The sequence below is a fragment of the Chionomys nivalis genome, chromosome 1 (assembly GCF_950005125.1).
Source record: "Chionomys nivalis chromosome 1, mChiNiv1.1, whole genome shotgun sequence".
Classification (NCBI taxonomy): Eukaryota; Metazoa; Chordata; class Mammalia; order Rodentia; family Cricetidae; genus Chionomys; species Chionomys nivalis.
This window is the reverse complement of record NC_080086.1, coordinates 4,087,454-4,103,527: the sequence shown is the minus strand read 5'-3', so window position 1 is coordinate 4,103,527 and position 16,074 is coordinate 4,087,454. Positions and strand designations below refer to the sequence as shown.

At 47.7% G+C, this 16,074-nt stretch overlaps 1 protein-coding gene across 2 annotated transcripts in view; it reads right to left on the bottom strand.

The window, feature by feature from the left end:
- Positions 1-16,074, bottom strand: part of Itpr2 (inositol 1,4,5-trisphosphate receptor type 2) — a 398,346-nt gene that overhangs the window by 212,824 nt on the left and 169,448 nt on the right. For both annotated transcript variants that reach the window (XM_057792035.1, XM_057792044.1), the window contains 6 exons: positions 12,085-12,174; positions 11,855-11,980; positions 10,359-10,481; positions 9,050-9,250; positions 6,892-7,143; positions 5,066-5,191 (listed from right to left, as the gene is read on the bottom strand). In XM_057792035.1, coding sequence (XP_057648018.1) covers positions 5,066-5,191; positions 6,892-7,143; positions 9,050-9,250; positions 10,359-10,481; positions 11,855-11,980; positions 12,085-12,174 — 918 coding nt within the window. The remainder of the gene's footprint in view (positions 1-5,065; positions 5,192-6,891; positions 7,144-9,049; positions 9,251-10,358; positions 10,482-11,854; positions 11,981-12,084; positions 12,175-16,074) is intronic.

Genomic DNA, 16,074 nt, shown 5'->3' with positions numbered 1-16,074 from the left:
ACAGGGACCCATTCCTCTCCAAGATATGAACAGCAACATTCTCACTTTATCTCCTACTGATCCTACTTGTTAAAACCTTGAAAAAGACTTATCAGGAAAAAAAAAAAAAAGAGAAAAAACTAATAAATAATGTTCAAGTTCTTTATCCAGGACAAGGAACAACCACCCAATCATCAGGACAAGGAACAACCACCCAATCATCAGGACAAGGAACAACCAAACAATCATCAGGACAAGGAACAACCGCACAATCGTCAGGACGAGGAACAACCACACAATCGTCAGGGCAAGGAACAACCATCTAATCATCAGGACGAGAAACAACCATACAATTGTCAGATTGAGGAACAACCACCCAATTGTCAAGACAAAGAACAATCATCTATCTAATCCTCAGGACAAGGAACAACCATCCAGTCATCAGGACAAGGAACAACCACCCAATTGTCAGAGGAGGTCCAAGAGTTCTCTGGTGCAGGCACCATCACTGTCCCTCAGCATAAAAATTAGGTCAGTAAAATTACAGCTGGGCCTAAGGTGACACAGAAGACACATCTTCAGTCCCCTGCCATGCTAGCTTCTGGGGCCACATAAAGAAAAAAAAAACACTTTCAAATGACTTTTATTAATGATCCATTCAACTTTTAAAAAAAATCAACAAAACCATAGGCCATCTGCTTAATCTATCTAACGAAGCCCACACAGAAGCACATTTAGAATAGACGTACATTCTACTTATCTCCCGAACTTCTACTTGGCAGGAAAGTGAATGAATGGCCAAAGCCATCTGTCTGACAACACGGTATCTTGATCTGTCTTGTTAAGCGGTGACCGATAGGACACCAACCAGGGAATGGCGGTATGGGGAACATCTTCAGAAACAATCCCCCTGCAGTCTGAGACTAACACTCATCATCCTCCGCCCCTTCTAGTCACCCCGATAATGACCCGAGTCCCCTGACTGTAGCAACAGGCAGTTATCGAGACGAAGAGATGCATTTCTGCTCCGCGAGCACCAGTTTCAGCTGCATTAGAACACAGATCAAAGTGGGCTGTCATTAGTGCTCTGAAAGACAGAAACAACTTTTCCTGAGTCTAATAGCCTGGCCGCTGTCCCAGCATGCTCTATTCTAGCTCATGGGCCCCGTCTCTGTCAGGACATCAGAAAGGTGACAACGTGAAACGATATAACACAGCTTATTAAAAGCTATCCTTCAGGAAAGGTTTTCTATGTGTCTTTTTAAAATTATTTTTAAATTTATTAAACAACTTGCCGGAGCCTTGTCTCTCCTTCCACCACATGTGTTCCGGGGATCAAGCTCAAGTTATCAGGCTTAGCAGCAAGCTCCTTTATCCACCCAGCCCTCTCGCTGGCCCACTCGTGTGGTCTTTGTCCCTTACGCAGGATAAAGCCCATGAAGGGGAAAATGGAAGAAGATACAAATCACAGTGACTCCAGAGGGCTTTCCGAGAACCCCAGGCCTGGCAGTGATGACCACGGAAAAGCATGGGAAGGAAGCAGACATTATGTGGTTGCCGGCGTTGAGACTTCATTTGTGTAGTGGGAGCTGCGGGCTGTGTTCCTGCCGCCCCAGCTCCTGGCCGCCTGGCTAGCTTATGTCCCAAAATAACAACACCCAAATTGTATTCTTTTAAACACTGCTTGGCCCATTAGCTCTAGCCCTTACTGGCTAATTCTCATATCCCGATCAACCCATCTCTAATAATCTGTGTAGCACCAGTCTTACCGGGAAAGATTCAGCATGTCTGACCTGGCGGCTTGCTTCATTGTGTCTGCTCTGAGAGGAGCTGCCCTGCATCTGAGCTCACTTCCTCTTCCTCCCAGCATTCTGTTCTGTTTACTCCACTCACCTAAAGTCTGGACAATCAAATGGGCCAAGGCAGCTTCTGTATTAGCCAATGACCTTCCTCCATCACATTTGTCTTTTCAGACAACCTGTTCCCCAAATTCTATGAAATACAATTGTGTAGGCTCAGACAGGCTAGAGGGAATCCAAAGACATGGAAACAGCACACCAGACATGATTCAAAAGAGAATCAGTAAAAGTCATGGGGAGAACAGGGGGAGATGTGAAGGCTACATTTGAGAAGCTGCTGGAGATGGGAGGGTGGAGGGGAGCGTAGAAGCCTTCCTCCCCATTCTGTAACAAACAGGAGAATCTACTAGCAAATTATGACCTGGACTCCAGGAGCAAAATTATGAAATCACCTGGATGTTTCCAAGCTTCATGATAGGGAGGACGGGAATACACTCCTGACATACACTACATCTTCGCTTAACTGAACCGGCCTTCGCTGATGCCCAAGTAAAGTCAAGGCAGACGCCATAAAAAAGAAAACTCGGTACAAGAGTCTTTAAATGTTAAGTTGTGCAGAAATAGAAACCAAAGCATGCCAAACATGGTAACGACATCTTTTTACAACTGTCCAGGTAGATGCTAAAAGCTAAGACTGGACACCAAGCCGCGTGCTCTGGCGACTCTCCTCTTCAACCCTGCCATGTCGGACACCAAGCCGCGTGCTCTGATGATTCTCCCTTTTGACCCCTGCCATGTCTGATCTTACAGGACTGCTCTTCACAAGCCCAGGTTAATGTTCGTCTGGCTCTTGACTGTGTGGACAGTTTGTTTTCACCTCACCCTCAATGTCATTATGTCACCAACATCCTTTAGGTATAGGGAAGCTCGTGAAGCTGCCCTGCCCAAAAGGCTCTCATAGCTTTGTGATGATCCTGGTCATGATATAACGTCACCAGGCCCTTTGCAAAGTGCAGTATGTACCAAGAGCTTGAGGTGCATTACCTCACCAGCTCTTCCCGGGGGAATGTATTTATTATACGGTGACTCAGGGGCAGAACCTTTACAGTACCCTTCCCAATATATGTAAGGTGCTTAGAAAAAGGCGGAGTTTGGATCTGAACCCAGTCTGACTAATTCCTGTGGCCCCCCTGCTCTTAGCTGCCACACTCTACTGCAGTGGCTCTCAGGATGCCCCCAAACCAACCGTGGTGCTGCTTAAGACTTGTTTCAAGTGTCTTGTCTCCCAAGTGCTGGGTCCAGGACTCTGGGGAGCAGGACTCAGTTTTCAGTGGCTCCTTCACCTTCTGCAGAGGGAGGAAGGAACCCTCTTCCAGAAAGTGCTGGGTGGTTTCATGTCCTCCATGGAGAAGGACTTTGGAGGACAAAGAAGAACCTGAGAGGAACCTGCAGTCAACTCGGGACAGACAGGCAGGGATTCCAGGAAGGTCTTCCAGAGCCTTTCTGTGATGGATTGCACTTCACAATCATCAACGTAAGCAAACTCAGAACAAACGGCCGCAGCTTCTGAATTCATAAGGGGAAAGGGTGTGTGGGTCCAGGGGTAGCCCGGTCAGCTTTCTTTGGTTTTAAGGAAATAAACTCCTTTTTAGCGTTATGGCCTGCACTGCTGAGCATGAAGATCAGCACCCTTTCAGCTTGAGGCCTGTACCGTGGAGAATACACCCTCCGTCCTTCTCAGCTTATCCTCATCAGTGCCGCCAGGCAGCTCTGCGGATGCTCATTCACCTGGAAGCTCTTCAGCATCTCCCTGCACGTGCAGCCCTGAAGTCATCCTCTGCTTCAAGGACTCGGGAGCTGCCTGCAGCTGGTCAGAGCCACGCTTTCCAAGGGTCAGTGGTGACAAACATAAATGGTACGCGCTAAATGTGGGAGAACTGGGTGGTTTCTCTCACTGCGATTCAGCTGAGAAGGGGCACAGTGACTTCTAGGAAGCCACACGAAAATGACAGGACGCAGAAAGGCTCTACTTTCGCGGGTACCTGAACCCAGTGAAGCTCTCGCTCGCTCTGCCACACCGAAAGGAAAATAAGCACATTCTGCCTGGAAACCCTGACTAAGCAGGAAGACTTCCTGGCCTGGAAGGACTGACCCACTATATCGTCCATGGGTGTTCTCGGGTGTCTGGGTTTACAGCGGGAGCTCTGATAGTTCATCGTTCCTCTCCAGAAAGGGTCGATAGAGGCCATGAACCACCGGGTACGGCAAAGCAATCATTCTTGTAAGATTTCGGTAGTCCCCATCCTCAAACACATCCAGCTGAGGCCTGCCTAAGCTACCAGCACTGGGGGAAGCAGGAAGGCCCGAGGGACTGACGGGTCACCTTATCTTGGGCGAGGTCTAAGGAGCTATGGACGCACTGCCTTTCCTAGGAAAATCCTTGTTCAGATTCTACATCTTAAACTCAAATGAGAGAACTTGGCATGGTGGCTCACACCTGTCATCCCAACACTTGGGGGGCTGAGGCAGGATGATGGCCATGAGTTTATGGCTAGCCTGGGTTACTCCAGGCCAACCTGTGCTATGGAATGAAGCCTTGTTTGAAAAAGATGTAAAATAAAAGTTCCCTGGGTGTTAATAATGATTTGTTAGGTGAAAGAGAAGACACAAAAGGGGAAATGGCACCTTTCCTCGCCTGCTCATTTTCGCAGGGCAGATGCCAGATGGTGTCGTCTGTAAGATGCCATCACTGACACATGCCACCTCCCAGTTAAAAAAAAGAAAATGGACTCAAAGTAAAAGCTGAATATGATTTGGGAAACATACATGAAAGTTCGGATGACCAGAGCCAGGGAAGACGGTAACAGGCCAGGAGCTCACCATCTTCCCAGACCACTTGAGGCCTCCTCCACCTGCGGCTTTAACTGCATTCACTGCAAGAGTTTAAGCTGAAAACGGCCTATGCCGAAGGTTTCCTCTAAGCCATGTAGCCAGGCTCCTGATTTCCATTTAGTAGCAGACAAATGTGGTCCTTTATACAGGTGGACGCTCAACACGTCACCTGTCACTGCACATGCCATACTAGGGCTCTGGTTTACGTTACCTTGCCACGCGTCACCCACGATCTCCTAGCACTCAGCCACAGCCTCACGGACAAAACAGACTAAATCAAAATGCAGTTGGGTGAACTGCAAATGTTCATCTATTTACTGCTTAACCAAAATCAATACCGATCAATACCGATCAATACCGATGCTCTTAGCCCACATGAAGAGCATTTAACTTACCCTTGCCATATCCACCAGGAAGCTCTCAAATAACTTCCAAATGTGGTTACTTGTGTAGATCTCTTTCATCTCCACCTCCGTGTCAACGTAGCAGTGATTGACGAAGTTCACGTATGCAGTCTTGACCTGGGCAGGTTGCAAACACAAAGGCAAGTTGGATGTTTTCACCGACGGCCTTCTGTCCTACAGCATGGAATGGTATCTGGGTGGGATCCCACAGTAGATTACAGTTTATCTGGTGCGTGTACAGGTTCCCTGCTTTCTTCCCTTTCACAGCGTCTGCCCTGGCCCAGCGAAGCCCGGAGTCTAGCATTCCATTACCCTATGCCCAGAGCTTGCTGTGAAAATCAGAGCCTTACTCAAAGCAAGCCGAGCATCCTTGAGACACTCGGAAGAACTCAGAAGTCTCCAAGAGAAGGCTGTGTACAGAAGCAAATCCTGTCAATCATCCCATGGGATTCCTGGACTCTGAGTCAGAACCACGAGGCCCAAAGGCAGCTTTCCTGCCTGCAGGGCTTCCAGCTGTGCCACTGAAGTCTAGAAAAAGAAATCCTCACTGGCACGTGCTGTGCTGAGACCGGCCACGGGCTAAAAAGAGCTGAGACACATAGACAACCATCGTCTCCACAGCAGCTGTATGGACTGCATCCCCCACGCGTGAAACCCCTCGGACTTTCCCATGCCTCCTCTTACTGACTGCAACCCTCTACTAATCCTACAGACGCGGTGGGAGTGCTGAGCGGCCGCTGGAGTCAGCCACACAATTAGGGACCAGTGGATAGGATCCTAACTCACTGTTGAATTTGCTGGACAACCAGAACCACACCTAGCATTACCCTCCTGGAGCTGATCCTCCTGGGGAAGGCATGAGAGCTAATCAGAGGTGGGTGGCCACATCCACACAGCCCGAAAACTCGCCTCTGAAGCAGTAAGGCGTGAGGTGGGAGACTCCAGTAAACACAGGAAAGGCGGGGCCCTGAGAATTAAACCTGGGTCTGTCGTGGCCAAGACCAGAACCTCAGATAAGGGCCAAGCCCATGGTCCTCTCCTCCACTCCACCCCTCTCTGTCATCTCATCTCAGCCCACCCCCAGGCATGAAGGACCCTTGGACTGAGATGTTAATGATGTCACATCAATATTCCTTCAGGTCCGTGACTGTGTTGCCATGGCGCGGGGCTACTTGAATAGGGACGGAAAATTCCCCTGATTCCTTTGGGGTTTATGTCCTTTAGAGTATAGATATATTTATGATCCGTCATACATGCCAAAATAGCAGAAAAGAAAGAAATCATTATACTGTGTGTTCTTGGAAGCCTCACTAGTAGAAAGATTTCCTCAACCAATAATCGTCCTCTGTGAGGTACTGTGCATCAAACATCAAAGCTGAAATACAAGTGAGGCTGAGAGATGGTGTGGGCACGGCCTCAGGAAGACACACATTCTATGCAGCAAGGTGAACGCATGGAGTCTAATGTGGGCTCCTGCAGCACCGGCCTAGGCTCTCTAATCAATGACTGATTCACCAATGAGCCACCAGGTTCCTGCTCAAAAGCTACAAGAGAATCTTTCCCTGCAAGCCCGCTACCATGCGCAGACTTTCAGAGACATTTGTAGTTCTTAGTCAAGGGACCTGCCTTCCCTCTGTGCAAATAAAACTCGGAATCTTTGTGCTCTTTTCCACTTTGCAGATTACATAACTAAGTACAGTTAATGCCTCTCCTAAATATGTAATATCATCATAAATATTACTATGGAAGACGTCGACCCCCAGGTGAACTTTACAAACAAGAGTGTTCTACAGATGACAGGCATGTGTCAGGCTGACCTCAGGGATACAGTCGTCATGGGTCACCACCCTCACAATGTCATCCAGGGGCAGGAGAGAATTGCACTTGATCTCAGTGTAGACATTCTTCCCCTCCGTGCATGCGGCCAGCAGCTCCACGAGGGTGATGTGGTAGGCCAGGGGGCCGCTCTCATCCCCGCGGGCCCTCTCGGAACACATCATGTTGAGGAGGATAGGGAAGGACGCTCTGTCATTGTAGAATATCAGCACGTCTTCACCCCCATTAATCAGCTGAAATGCAGAAGAGAGAAGCTAGACAGCAGAAGCTAGATGTGGATCTCCATTTACAAACAGAAACCAACACAAACACCGCAAAACACAGAGCTTCATCAAGGCCGGAGGAGAAAAAGGTCAAAGTCAGGTGCCAAGTGACCAGCTACTGATGCTTCTGAAACCAGACAGGAGAAATGACAGAAGGTACAGAGCCAGGCCCTGGGGGTACAGACCTAGAATCCCAGCACCAGGGGAGCCAAACATCTGAGTTCCTGTGTTTGTTTTTACTAAAGTAATACAGTGAGGGACTGGAGAGATGACTGAGCAGTTAAAAGCACTCCCTGCTTCTGCAGAGGACCAAAAGATCTGACGCCCTCTTCTGGCCTCCTCAGGCAGTGCACTTACATGCATACACCCACAGATAAGGCACACTTACATACACATTAAAAATCATAAGGAAGTATTCACATCAGCAATTAAGTGAGCAACCTTGTACACTGCTTCAAATACTTACAACTTTATAAAAATCTGGAAAATTCCTCATTTAATGGGAAGGCATCAGAAAATAGAACAGAGAGTTGAGATGGCAAAGAAATGAGAAGGGGCAGTGCTTAGGACATAACTGTTCCTCATATGTTAGTGTATGCTTTGAAAGCCATGCTGTTATCTATTATCTACTACTGATAACAATTTTCTAACCCTGATATGAGATGTTTGGTCAGGTTACAAATGATATATAAATTTCAATTTAGTTATCATATTTAAATCAATAAGCCAATTGATTGATGGGCTCACTTTGATAGTCCTGCTGCAAAGAAATGTATGTGCTAAAATATGGTTATGGTATAATATCACAAATATTTCCTGACACAGAAGCATCCCTTTGATACACGTCACATGAAGGACCCATGTGTCTGCGTCACTGTCTGCTTGTGGCTCATTCACAACCCATACGTAAAAGTCCAAGGCCTAAGACTTCCGGGTGGCACAGGAAATCAACATGGAGACATCTCTCCTTTCTAACTAGAAGGCATATGGCGATAGGAATTTCCCCAGACCCATGTGACTCCCTGGGGAATGGACTGCCTTGCAGCCGTGGGTGACGCTGCTTTGATGTGCAGTCTGCCAGCGCGCATCTGGTCACTGGCTCTCCAAAGGAGCACCTTAGTGTCCCCAGTGAGCAGCCAGCCCACATCAACCTCTTCCAAAGTGGGTCATTCATTTTCCTTCTTATCTTATTAAAATACCCAGTTCCTACTGCTCTAATGAAGCCCTGCCAATCATTTTTAATTAACTCGTGTTGTTTTTCAAAGCTATTACAAACAGCAGCAGAAAACACCCATCCTGCAGTTCAGAAAGAGCAGGAACCACCAGAGCTCAACGGCTGTTACATTACTAAAAAAATTTAAAGAGAAAAATTATGTTAATTCCAAATAATCTTGTGATCTCCTAAGATTCCACCCACTGTAGGAGCTGGAGCGGTGGCTGAATGGCTGGAAGTCCTTGTTGCTCTTGCAGAGAACCCAGGTTCAATTCCCAGCACCCACATTAAGCAGTTCATAAGTATGTGTTACTCCAGATCCTGGAGATCTAATGCCCTCTACTGGCCTCCAGAGGCACCTACATGCACACATGCACATGGGCACACACAAACACACTCATACACACACACGCACACACACACACAATCTTTTAAGTTAAAAAAAATTACCTGTTATTTAACAGACCCAAATTCATTACAGATCAAACAGAAAAACTCTGAAGACAATCCTGACGTCAGACTGTCCTGTGTTGCTTCACCGCACCAGCGTAGACCCTACTAGCGCTTCAGCAATCGCTTCGGAGGTCTTCCCCTGCTCTGAGCTGACCATGCACATCTAGGCCAGCTTATGTGAAGCTCGTGAGACACAGACGGAAAACCTACCTCGGTCATGACCATATCCTGGCATTTCTTCACGTATTTGCCATCTGCTTTCACGATGGTCTGCAGGAACCTCAGGTACTCCACGTGGCGGCCGTGTGTCTCGATGCAGTGCACGAAGTGCTGGACGACCCTCTCGCTGATCTCGTTGCACAGGTGGTAATTGTTCATGAAGATGTGCCGCATGGTTTCCGCCTCGAGGAGCTGAGCAGAGGGGTGCGCTCTCGTGATTGTGATGAGATCACCCTCCTATCCTGCATCATTTAGGTTCCCTGACTGCTATGGGCCTCGTGATTTATGTGAAGCCACCGTGGACTATCAGGGCCTCTCTTCCTTCACTGACCACTGAAGGAAATCTGCCTCACAATGGGGCTCAACTGGAACGAGGAAGTCGGCAAGTACACGACCAGCAACTGCGTTCTTGGGGATAATTTACCCTTATTCCAACGTGGTTCTTCCTTAAGATCTGCTAATGCTTTTTTATCATTTTGTAAGTACATGGTATAAGCATGTGTGCTGTGTATACAGGTATGTATGGTGAGGGGTACATGTGCCATACATGTACAAGCAGAAACCAAAGCAGGATCCTCTGTCACTCTCCATCTTATTCCCCTGAGGCGGAGTCTCTCACTGAACCTGACTGATCCCCGGTACGCCGACTGGCCAGCAGGCTCCTGTGGTCCTGTCTCTGCTGCTCACCACTGGTATCACAGGCACACAAGGCCATACCTGGCTTAGATGGGCACTGGGGATCTGAACCGAGGTCCTCACACTTCTACAGTGAACGCTCTGCCTACACTCTTTTAACAGACCACAGTTAATGCAACCTTTGAATATTCAGTATTTAGTTCTTGTGGTTTGTTTTTGGTTTGGGTTTTGTGGTTCTGGGTCCTGAACATGCTAGGCAAGCTGTCTCCTGCTGAGCTGTACCCCAGCTCCCATGTTTAACTTCACCATGGTGCCATCAAATTAGTTCTCTGTTCTAAAACCCTTACTCTAACATTAAATTGCACATTATAAATGAAACTGTTACTGGCATATAAAACTTGTCTGAATTTTCAAATGACTTTAAGAGTTTGTTCTGAGGAAACACTCAGTTTTATGGAGTGAATCTCGACAAGGGGAAAATGATAAAATTCTTCTCACCATGCAGTAAAACCAGTGCACACACTGCTGTAAACGTGAGGGGTCAGACCAGTGCACACACTGCCGTAAACGTGAGGGGTCAGACCAGTGCACACACTGCTGTAAACGTGAGGGGTCAGACCAGTGCACACACTGCTGTAAACGTTAGGGTCACCACGATACTTACTCCAGGAGTCAGGAACAAGTTGAGATGCTTGTGAAGGAGAACTTGATTCTGTGGATTCCCCCGGCAGAAGTTCTGCAGGAAGGTATGGGCTAAATCCATCACCTCGTTCATCTTTTCATCATTCTGTAGGTGAAAGGGCAGCGCATGACACTGAGAAACAGAGGACGGATTTACACAAAGCCGCATCCCTCCACCACGGATGCCCATGTGCATGCTCTGTCCCACGCTTTCCTTTCTCTACACTCACTGTGTCTCTATACCCCTTCCATCTACTCCTGTCCCTTCATTTCCGTGTTCTAGACCTTTCCCTACTCTTACTGTTCCTGTCTGTCTACCCCATTCCTCCCACCCTCTCCTTGTTACGCTGCCCCTCTTTCTCCCAGACATTCTGATTACCCTCCAGTGCCTATGCTAACAAATATGTGAATTAAAAGCCAGCTGAGGGATGGAAAAGTTTCAATGGAGCCTCTGCACAGAACAGTTATTTCTTACAAAGGGAGAGGGGGCTTCTGACAGTGGAGAACCCGGAAGACACATCACTAGCACTGGAACAAATCGGAGCCACATGTGCCTGCGAGGAAGTCTACACAGAAATTAGAACCCTTCTATGTTCCCACCGAAGATAGGAAACCAAACCTGAGCATTGGAGGAAAGGGGGGACTCGCTTCAAAATCACCAACAATCAACAAGAGAGCTCAGGACTGAGAGACAAGCAGACAGCACAACCAAGCCCAGAGTCTGCAGGCTTCTACTACAGATGATTCCGTCAGCAGGACATGGAGGGAACATGGTGTGTGGGATTCGGGGACAGCGTGTCATGCTTCCTCCTTATTTGCAAGGCAGGAGTGGGGTTGCATAAAAGCTCACACTTGTGCATAGGAAACACAGAAAAGAATTCAAGGATGCTGGACAATGTAGGGGGTGTGGTGTGGGAGAATTGTCTATATTCTGTCAATCATGTATTTTAATAAAACGCTGATTAGCCAGGCAGGAAGTAGAGGCGGGGCGATGAGAACAGGAGAATGCTAGGAAGGAGGAAGCCCATTCCCCCTACTCCTGCCCAGACTCCAAAGAAGCAACATGTGACCTGCCCCACTGTGAAAGGTACTGAGCCACATGGCTAACATAGATAAGAATAATGGGTTAATATAAGCTACAAGAGCTAATATGAAGACTGAGCTAATGGGCCAATCAGCTTTATAACTTATGGAGATCTCTATGTGATTTTCTTTGGGGCTTGGTTGGCTGTGGAGTACTAGGTGGGATGGAAACCCCAACAAGGGGAGAGAAGTTCTTTATGACTTCATGATCCATTTTAATGAGATCCATTTGAATGGAAGGAAGACAGTAAAGGGGCAAACCTTCTCATGGGGATCTGCAAAAGGGAGACAGGAAGGGGGCAAACCTTCTCATGGGGATCTGCAGAAGGGAGACAAGAAAGGAAGGAGCAAACCTCATAGGGGATCTGCAAGAAGGGAGACAGCAAAGGGGCAAACCTTCTCATAGGGGATCTGCAGAAGGTCCAGCACCACCGAGTGAGCCCCCATGTTCTTCAGCAGCCGCTGGTGTTGGTTACGGCACTTCTTGTTCTGCACACAGAGCTTACTCAGCCTAATTAAGATCTTTAAAGAGATGAAGCAGTACATTAAACACAGCAAAGGAACACACATATGAGCCAAAGCCACCTGTGTGTGAACAGGCAGAGAAAGCACGCCCGTCTGCTGACCTCCTTGACGATCCGGTAGTTGTTGCCCTTGTTGCTGTCGATTTGTGGGGTCTTCGTGCCATCCTGCACCGGACTCAAGAGGTTGGACTCCTAAAAGAAATAAAAATGTAATACACACACACACACATATCAGTTATTTGGCCTAGATGTTGTTTGTGCTTATTTTGTTGCATCTAAATTTTCTCAGCTAGAATGAGCCATGTTTACCACTCTAACCTCATAAAAAAACAAGTTACAAGATGAGTAGATAAGTAACATTGTTGAGCACTAACAAGTGGAAACCGAAATACAAGGCTGCTTACACACTGTTAGTGTCTAAGTGTGTGTGTGCTGCAGTCTATCATAGGTTTATATGAGGGGAAGCAGTCAAAATCAAGGGCACAAGAGCCATAATTCCATCATCAAAGATAAGCTGTAATGAACAAAGCTTTGATGAACAAAGGGCAAGAGTATCACATCGAGATACATCTCAGGGAAGAAAAGGCCAGCTTAACCCTAGGATACTCTGCCAGGCTACCGTGACATCCTTAAGAGTCAAACTTGGAGCAGATCAAGTGTGTGCAGGAAAATGAAGGCAGGAAAATAGAAATTAAATTAAAAATAACATGTCAAATTACTGTATTCACAAGACCTATGGAGAATTCTGAGACACCAAAAATAAGTAATTATGATAACCATTCTCTGATACACCATGTTAGGAAAGAAATCCAGGGCACGTACACATGTCAAATATCACCTACTGGAATCACCACATCAAAAGTGCCTATTAGCAACACTTGTGCGCACAACACTCACGAGACTCACTACACGCCTGCACTAGCCTACTGTGTGCACCTCTAAGAGAACAAAAGATCCCTTCTTCTGGCCAGAAAAAGTCAGCCGTCTAAGAAAACATGAAATCAGAGAAGCCAGCTGAATATGCCTTGTTGTTCAGGGAGGGAGAAAGAGCAGCCACAGTCAGACAGCATGACTCGAGCAGCCCAGGTTTAATGCCAGGTCTTCAAAGACGAACACTGTCCAGCTGAGGAAGAGGGGTGTGTGGGTGGGCAGCAAGGAGAGGTTTCCAGAGAAGTCAGAGGTACAGCAGTGAGCGCAGCTGGAATTCTGCACGGGGATGGTGAGCACTGATCTACAGAACGCACAGAAGTGCACTTGGGATCAATGTCAAGTTCAAGGGGGTTAAACTCCCGGATGTCGGTGGCGTTGGGCTCCCTTATTCAATGGGGACTGTGATGTAGCTCAGGAAAAAGTAACAGAGATCCATGAGGCCAATTAACTTCACTTTGTTTGTCCTAAGATGTCCTTAGGGTGCTCCGGGATCAGTCTAAGAAATTAGAGCAAATGTGTCCCCATTAATCCAACAAAGCGGAGAGAAAGCTCTGTGCCACAGAAGGGCGCGGTCAGTCAGAAGCCAGCGCCACTCGTCAACTGGACATTCCTGCTTTGCTCCTTTCCTGGCAAACACTGTCCCCAAACTCCTGGTCTGAATCATTGCTAAGCATGAGAACCCCGGAAAACACCATTCCCGCTAGCATCACCTGCCCAGACTGTCTCTCCTACATCCCCAGAACTTACTTTCTGAGTCAAGGACTTCCGAAATCCCATCTCCCTGCCCCCTCTCCCTACTTCATGTCCATTTGCTTCAGAAGCAGGTTCAGCCCTCCGCGACCTCTCACCTCATTCAAAGTGCAGGCAGGTTGAGGTCACCAAGGTCATTCAGAGTTAGTGCTCATCGCGGCAGACTTGCGCCCCAGACACTTTTCCCACGGAGGAAGCAGCCAGGCCCCACCACAGGAACACCGTCAGGTACTCCTAATCACCAGGACCCTTCTGCATTCGACTGTCGTGTGCTCCCATTCTCAGTAAACCTGGCTCTCTGTGGTTACCATGACACGCTGTTCCTTGCTGTTGACCTTACTAACCTCGCTGTTGACCTCATAACCTGGCTCCCTGTGCTTCACCATGACACTCTGCTCCTTGCTGTTGACCTCACTAACCTGGCTCCCCGTGCTTCACCCTGACACGCTGCTCCTCGCTATTGACCTCACTCTGCCTCTTCGGCCTCTGTCCCTTTGACTAGAAACAACTGGGGTCACAAACGATGGGAGTGACACTCAGGGTCTTCAGATTTTGGGAAGGTGGATTGGAGCTGCATTGCCAGCTGTCACCCTGACTCCAGGAGGGGCCTGAGGGCAGCACAGCCTCCACTCCAGGTGAAGAGAAGGGACACACGTGAGATAATGTCGGCCAGACAAGAGTCCAAGAAGAGACCAGCAGAGAGCCCTGCCTTGTTGGGGAGGCCAATGAGGAGGGCAGGAAGAGATATAGGATTCTCAGCTGAAGAATCCAGCTGGAGTTTCCGGTTCCTACCAAAAAGGATTCGTGAGGGAGAAGCAAACATTGCAAATTCTAGAATTGTAATTAAGTTTCTTTTTTCTAAGTCCTATAATTTCAGCCCAATAGAAAAGGGAATCTAGAGCAATCAGGAGATTGAGGAAAGCCTGGGCTACTTGGAATGCCATCTCAAAAGAAGGAGGAGGAGGAAGAGGAGGAGGAAGGAGAAGAAGAAGAAAGGAGGAGGAGGAGGACGATTTCCTCTTCTGATCACAAAAGTGGAGCCTGTATTTCATAAGCCTGTATCTCCATGAGGCCATTTCATGTGGCAGAACAGCTCATATGAACCACAAACTCATATTAAGAGAGTAAGACATGAGCAGGTCTAAAGGCTGCAGAGTTCCTCTTGCTGAATCTGTCAAAATTCAAGAAAGCAGCTAAAAGTAGGAGGCAAGCCTGGCAGACAAGGACCTCAGGAAAAAGCTGTCGCCTCATGCTGGGGACACAGTCCACCGGGAGAGCCCTTGCCTGGAATGTACAGTTCTGGGTTCAAATCCAGCACCAATAAAAAGGGGGAAAAGAAAAGTAACACTGGGCAAAGCTTTACAAAAAAGTACAGTCTTTGGTCCGAACCAAGGGAAGAGACAGAAACACGTTCAACTCTGTAAGGAAATTACGAAGAATAATTATTTTCACTTAAAGTTGCCAGCAGTCAACAAAGGAGGGGATATTGGAGAATTCAACAAACAATCTTTTTTAATTTCAGAAGATAAATCAGTATAACTAAGCTGAACAAAACATCAGCCCACAGAACATCTGGACAAATCCAAGGCTGGGATCGGGGAATTCAGAACCACGCCAACTATGCAGCATGGAAGGACAGATGGGTTTTGTTTTTATTCTGAAAAGGCTTTAAATAAAGATGTCTCAAGATTTTGCCACCCCAGAGAGCAGAAATTGATGGTGTTCATTATATTCTACACAACATTAGACCCAGGTCAGTGATCAAATCCACAAAGCCCTAAATTTACTCTAATGACAAAATACTGGAAAACTGCGAAGTGTAGGAGCATTACTTATGCAAGACCCCAGTGCTGAGCAGGCCTGGGCAGATTGGGGGCGGCGCCATGCTTGCAACACAAATCCAAATGCTGTTTTTACCATCGGCTACACAACCTAAACTTCCTTCTAGGCGAGTATGCAAAGCCAGCTGATCTCCCGGGGTTAACCGGATTGTAAGCACACGCTGTATGAGCCAGGGGCTTCAGAATCAGAACAGAGAATGGATTGGCATTCATTAATGGTGATCCAGCATCTAAAATCTAAGCAGGAATATCCAGCTTTTAAAACAGGATTTTCCAGATCCTAGCATGTAGAACCATGACACATGCACAGCTGAGAAGGCCAACAGTCCTCTGAAGGCCTTCTCCTCATCCCATCCCACCAGTTTCAGGAGCTGACCCTCAGCAGAGCGGTCCAGTCCACAGAGCCTCCTGCTCACCAGGCTGCCCAAAGCCTCCTCTTTAAGGAACTACTTTCTTAACAGGATGAGCTACACCATTATCCAGCTGGCCTTCCCCCAGTTCTGGCAGCAAATGCCCACCCCCACACTCCTACAGACTGGGGCGGGGGGGGGGGGGAGGGGGTAACAGTCAG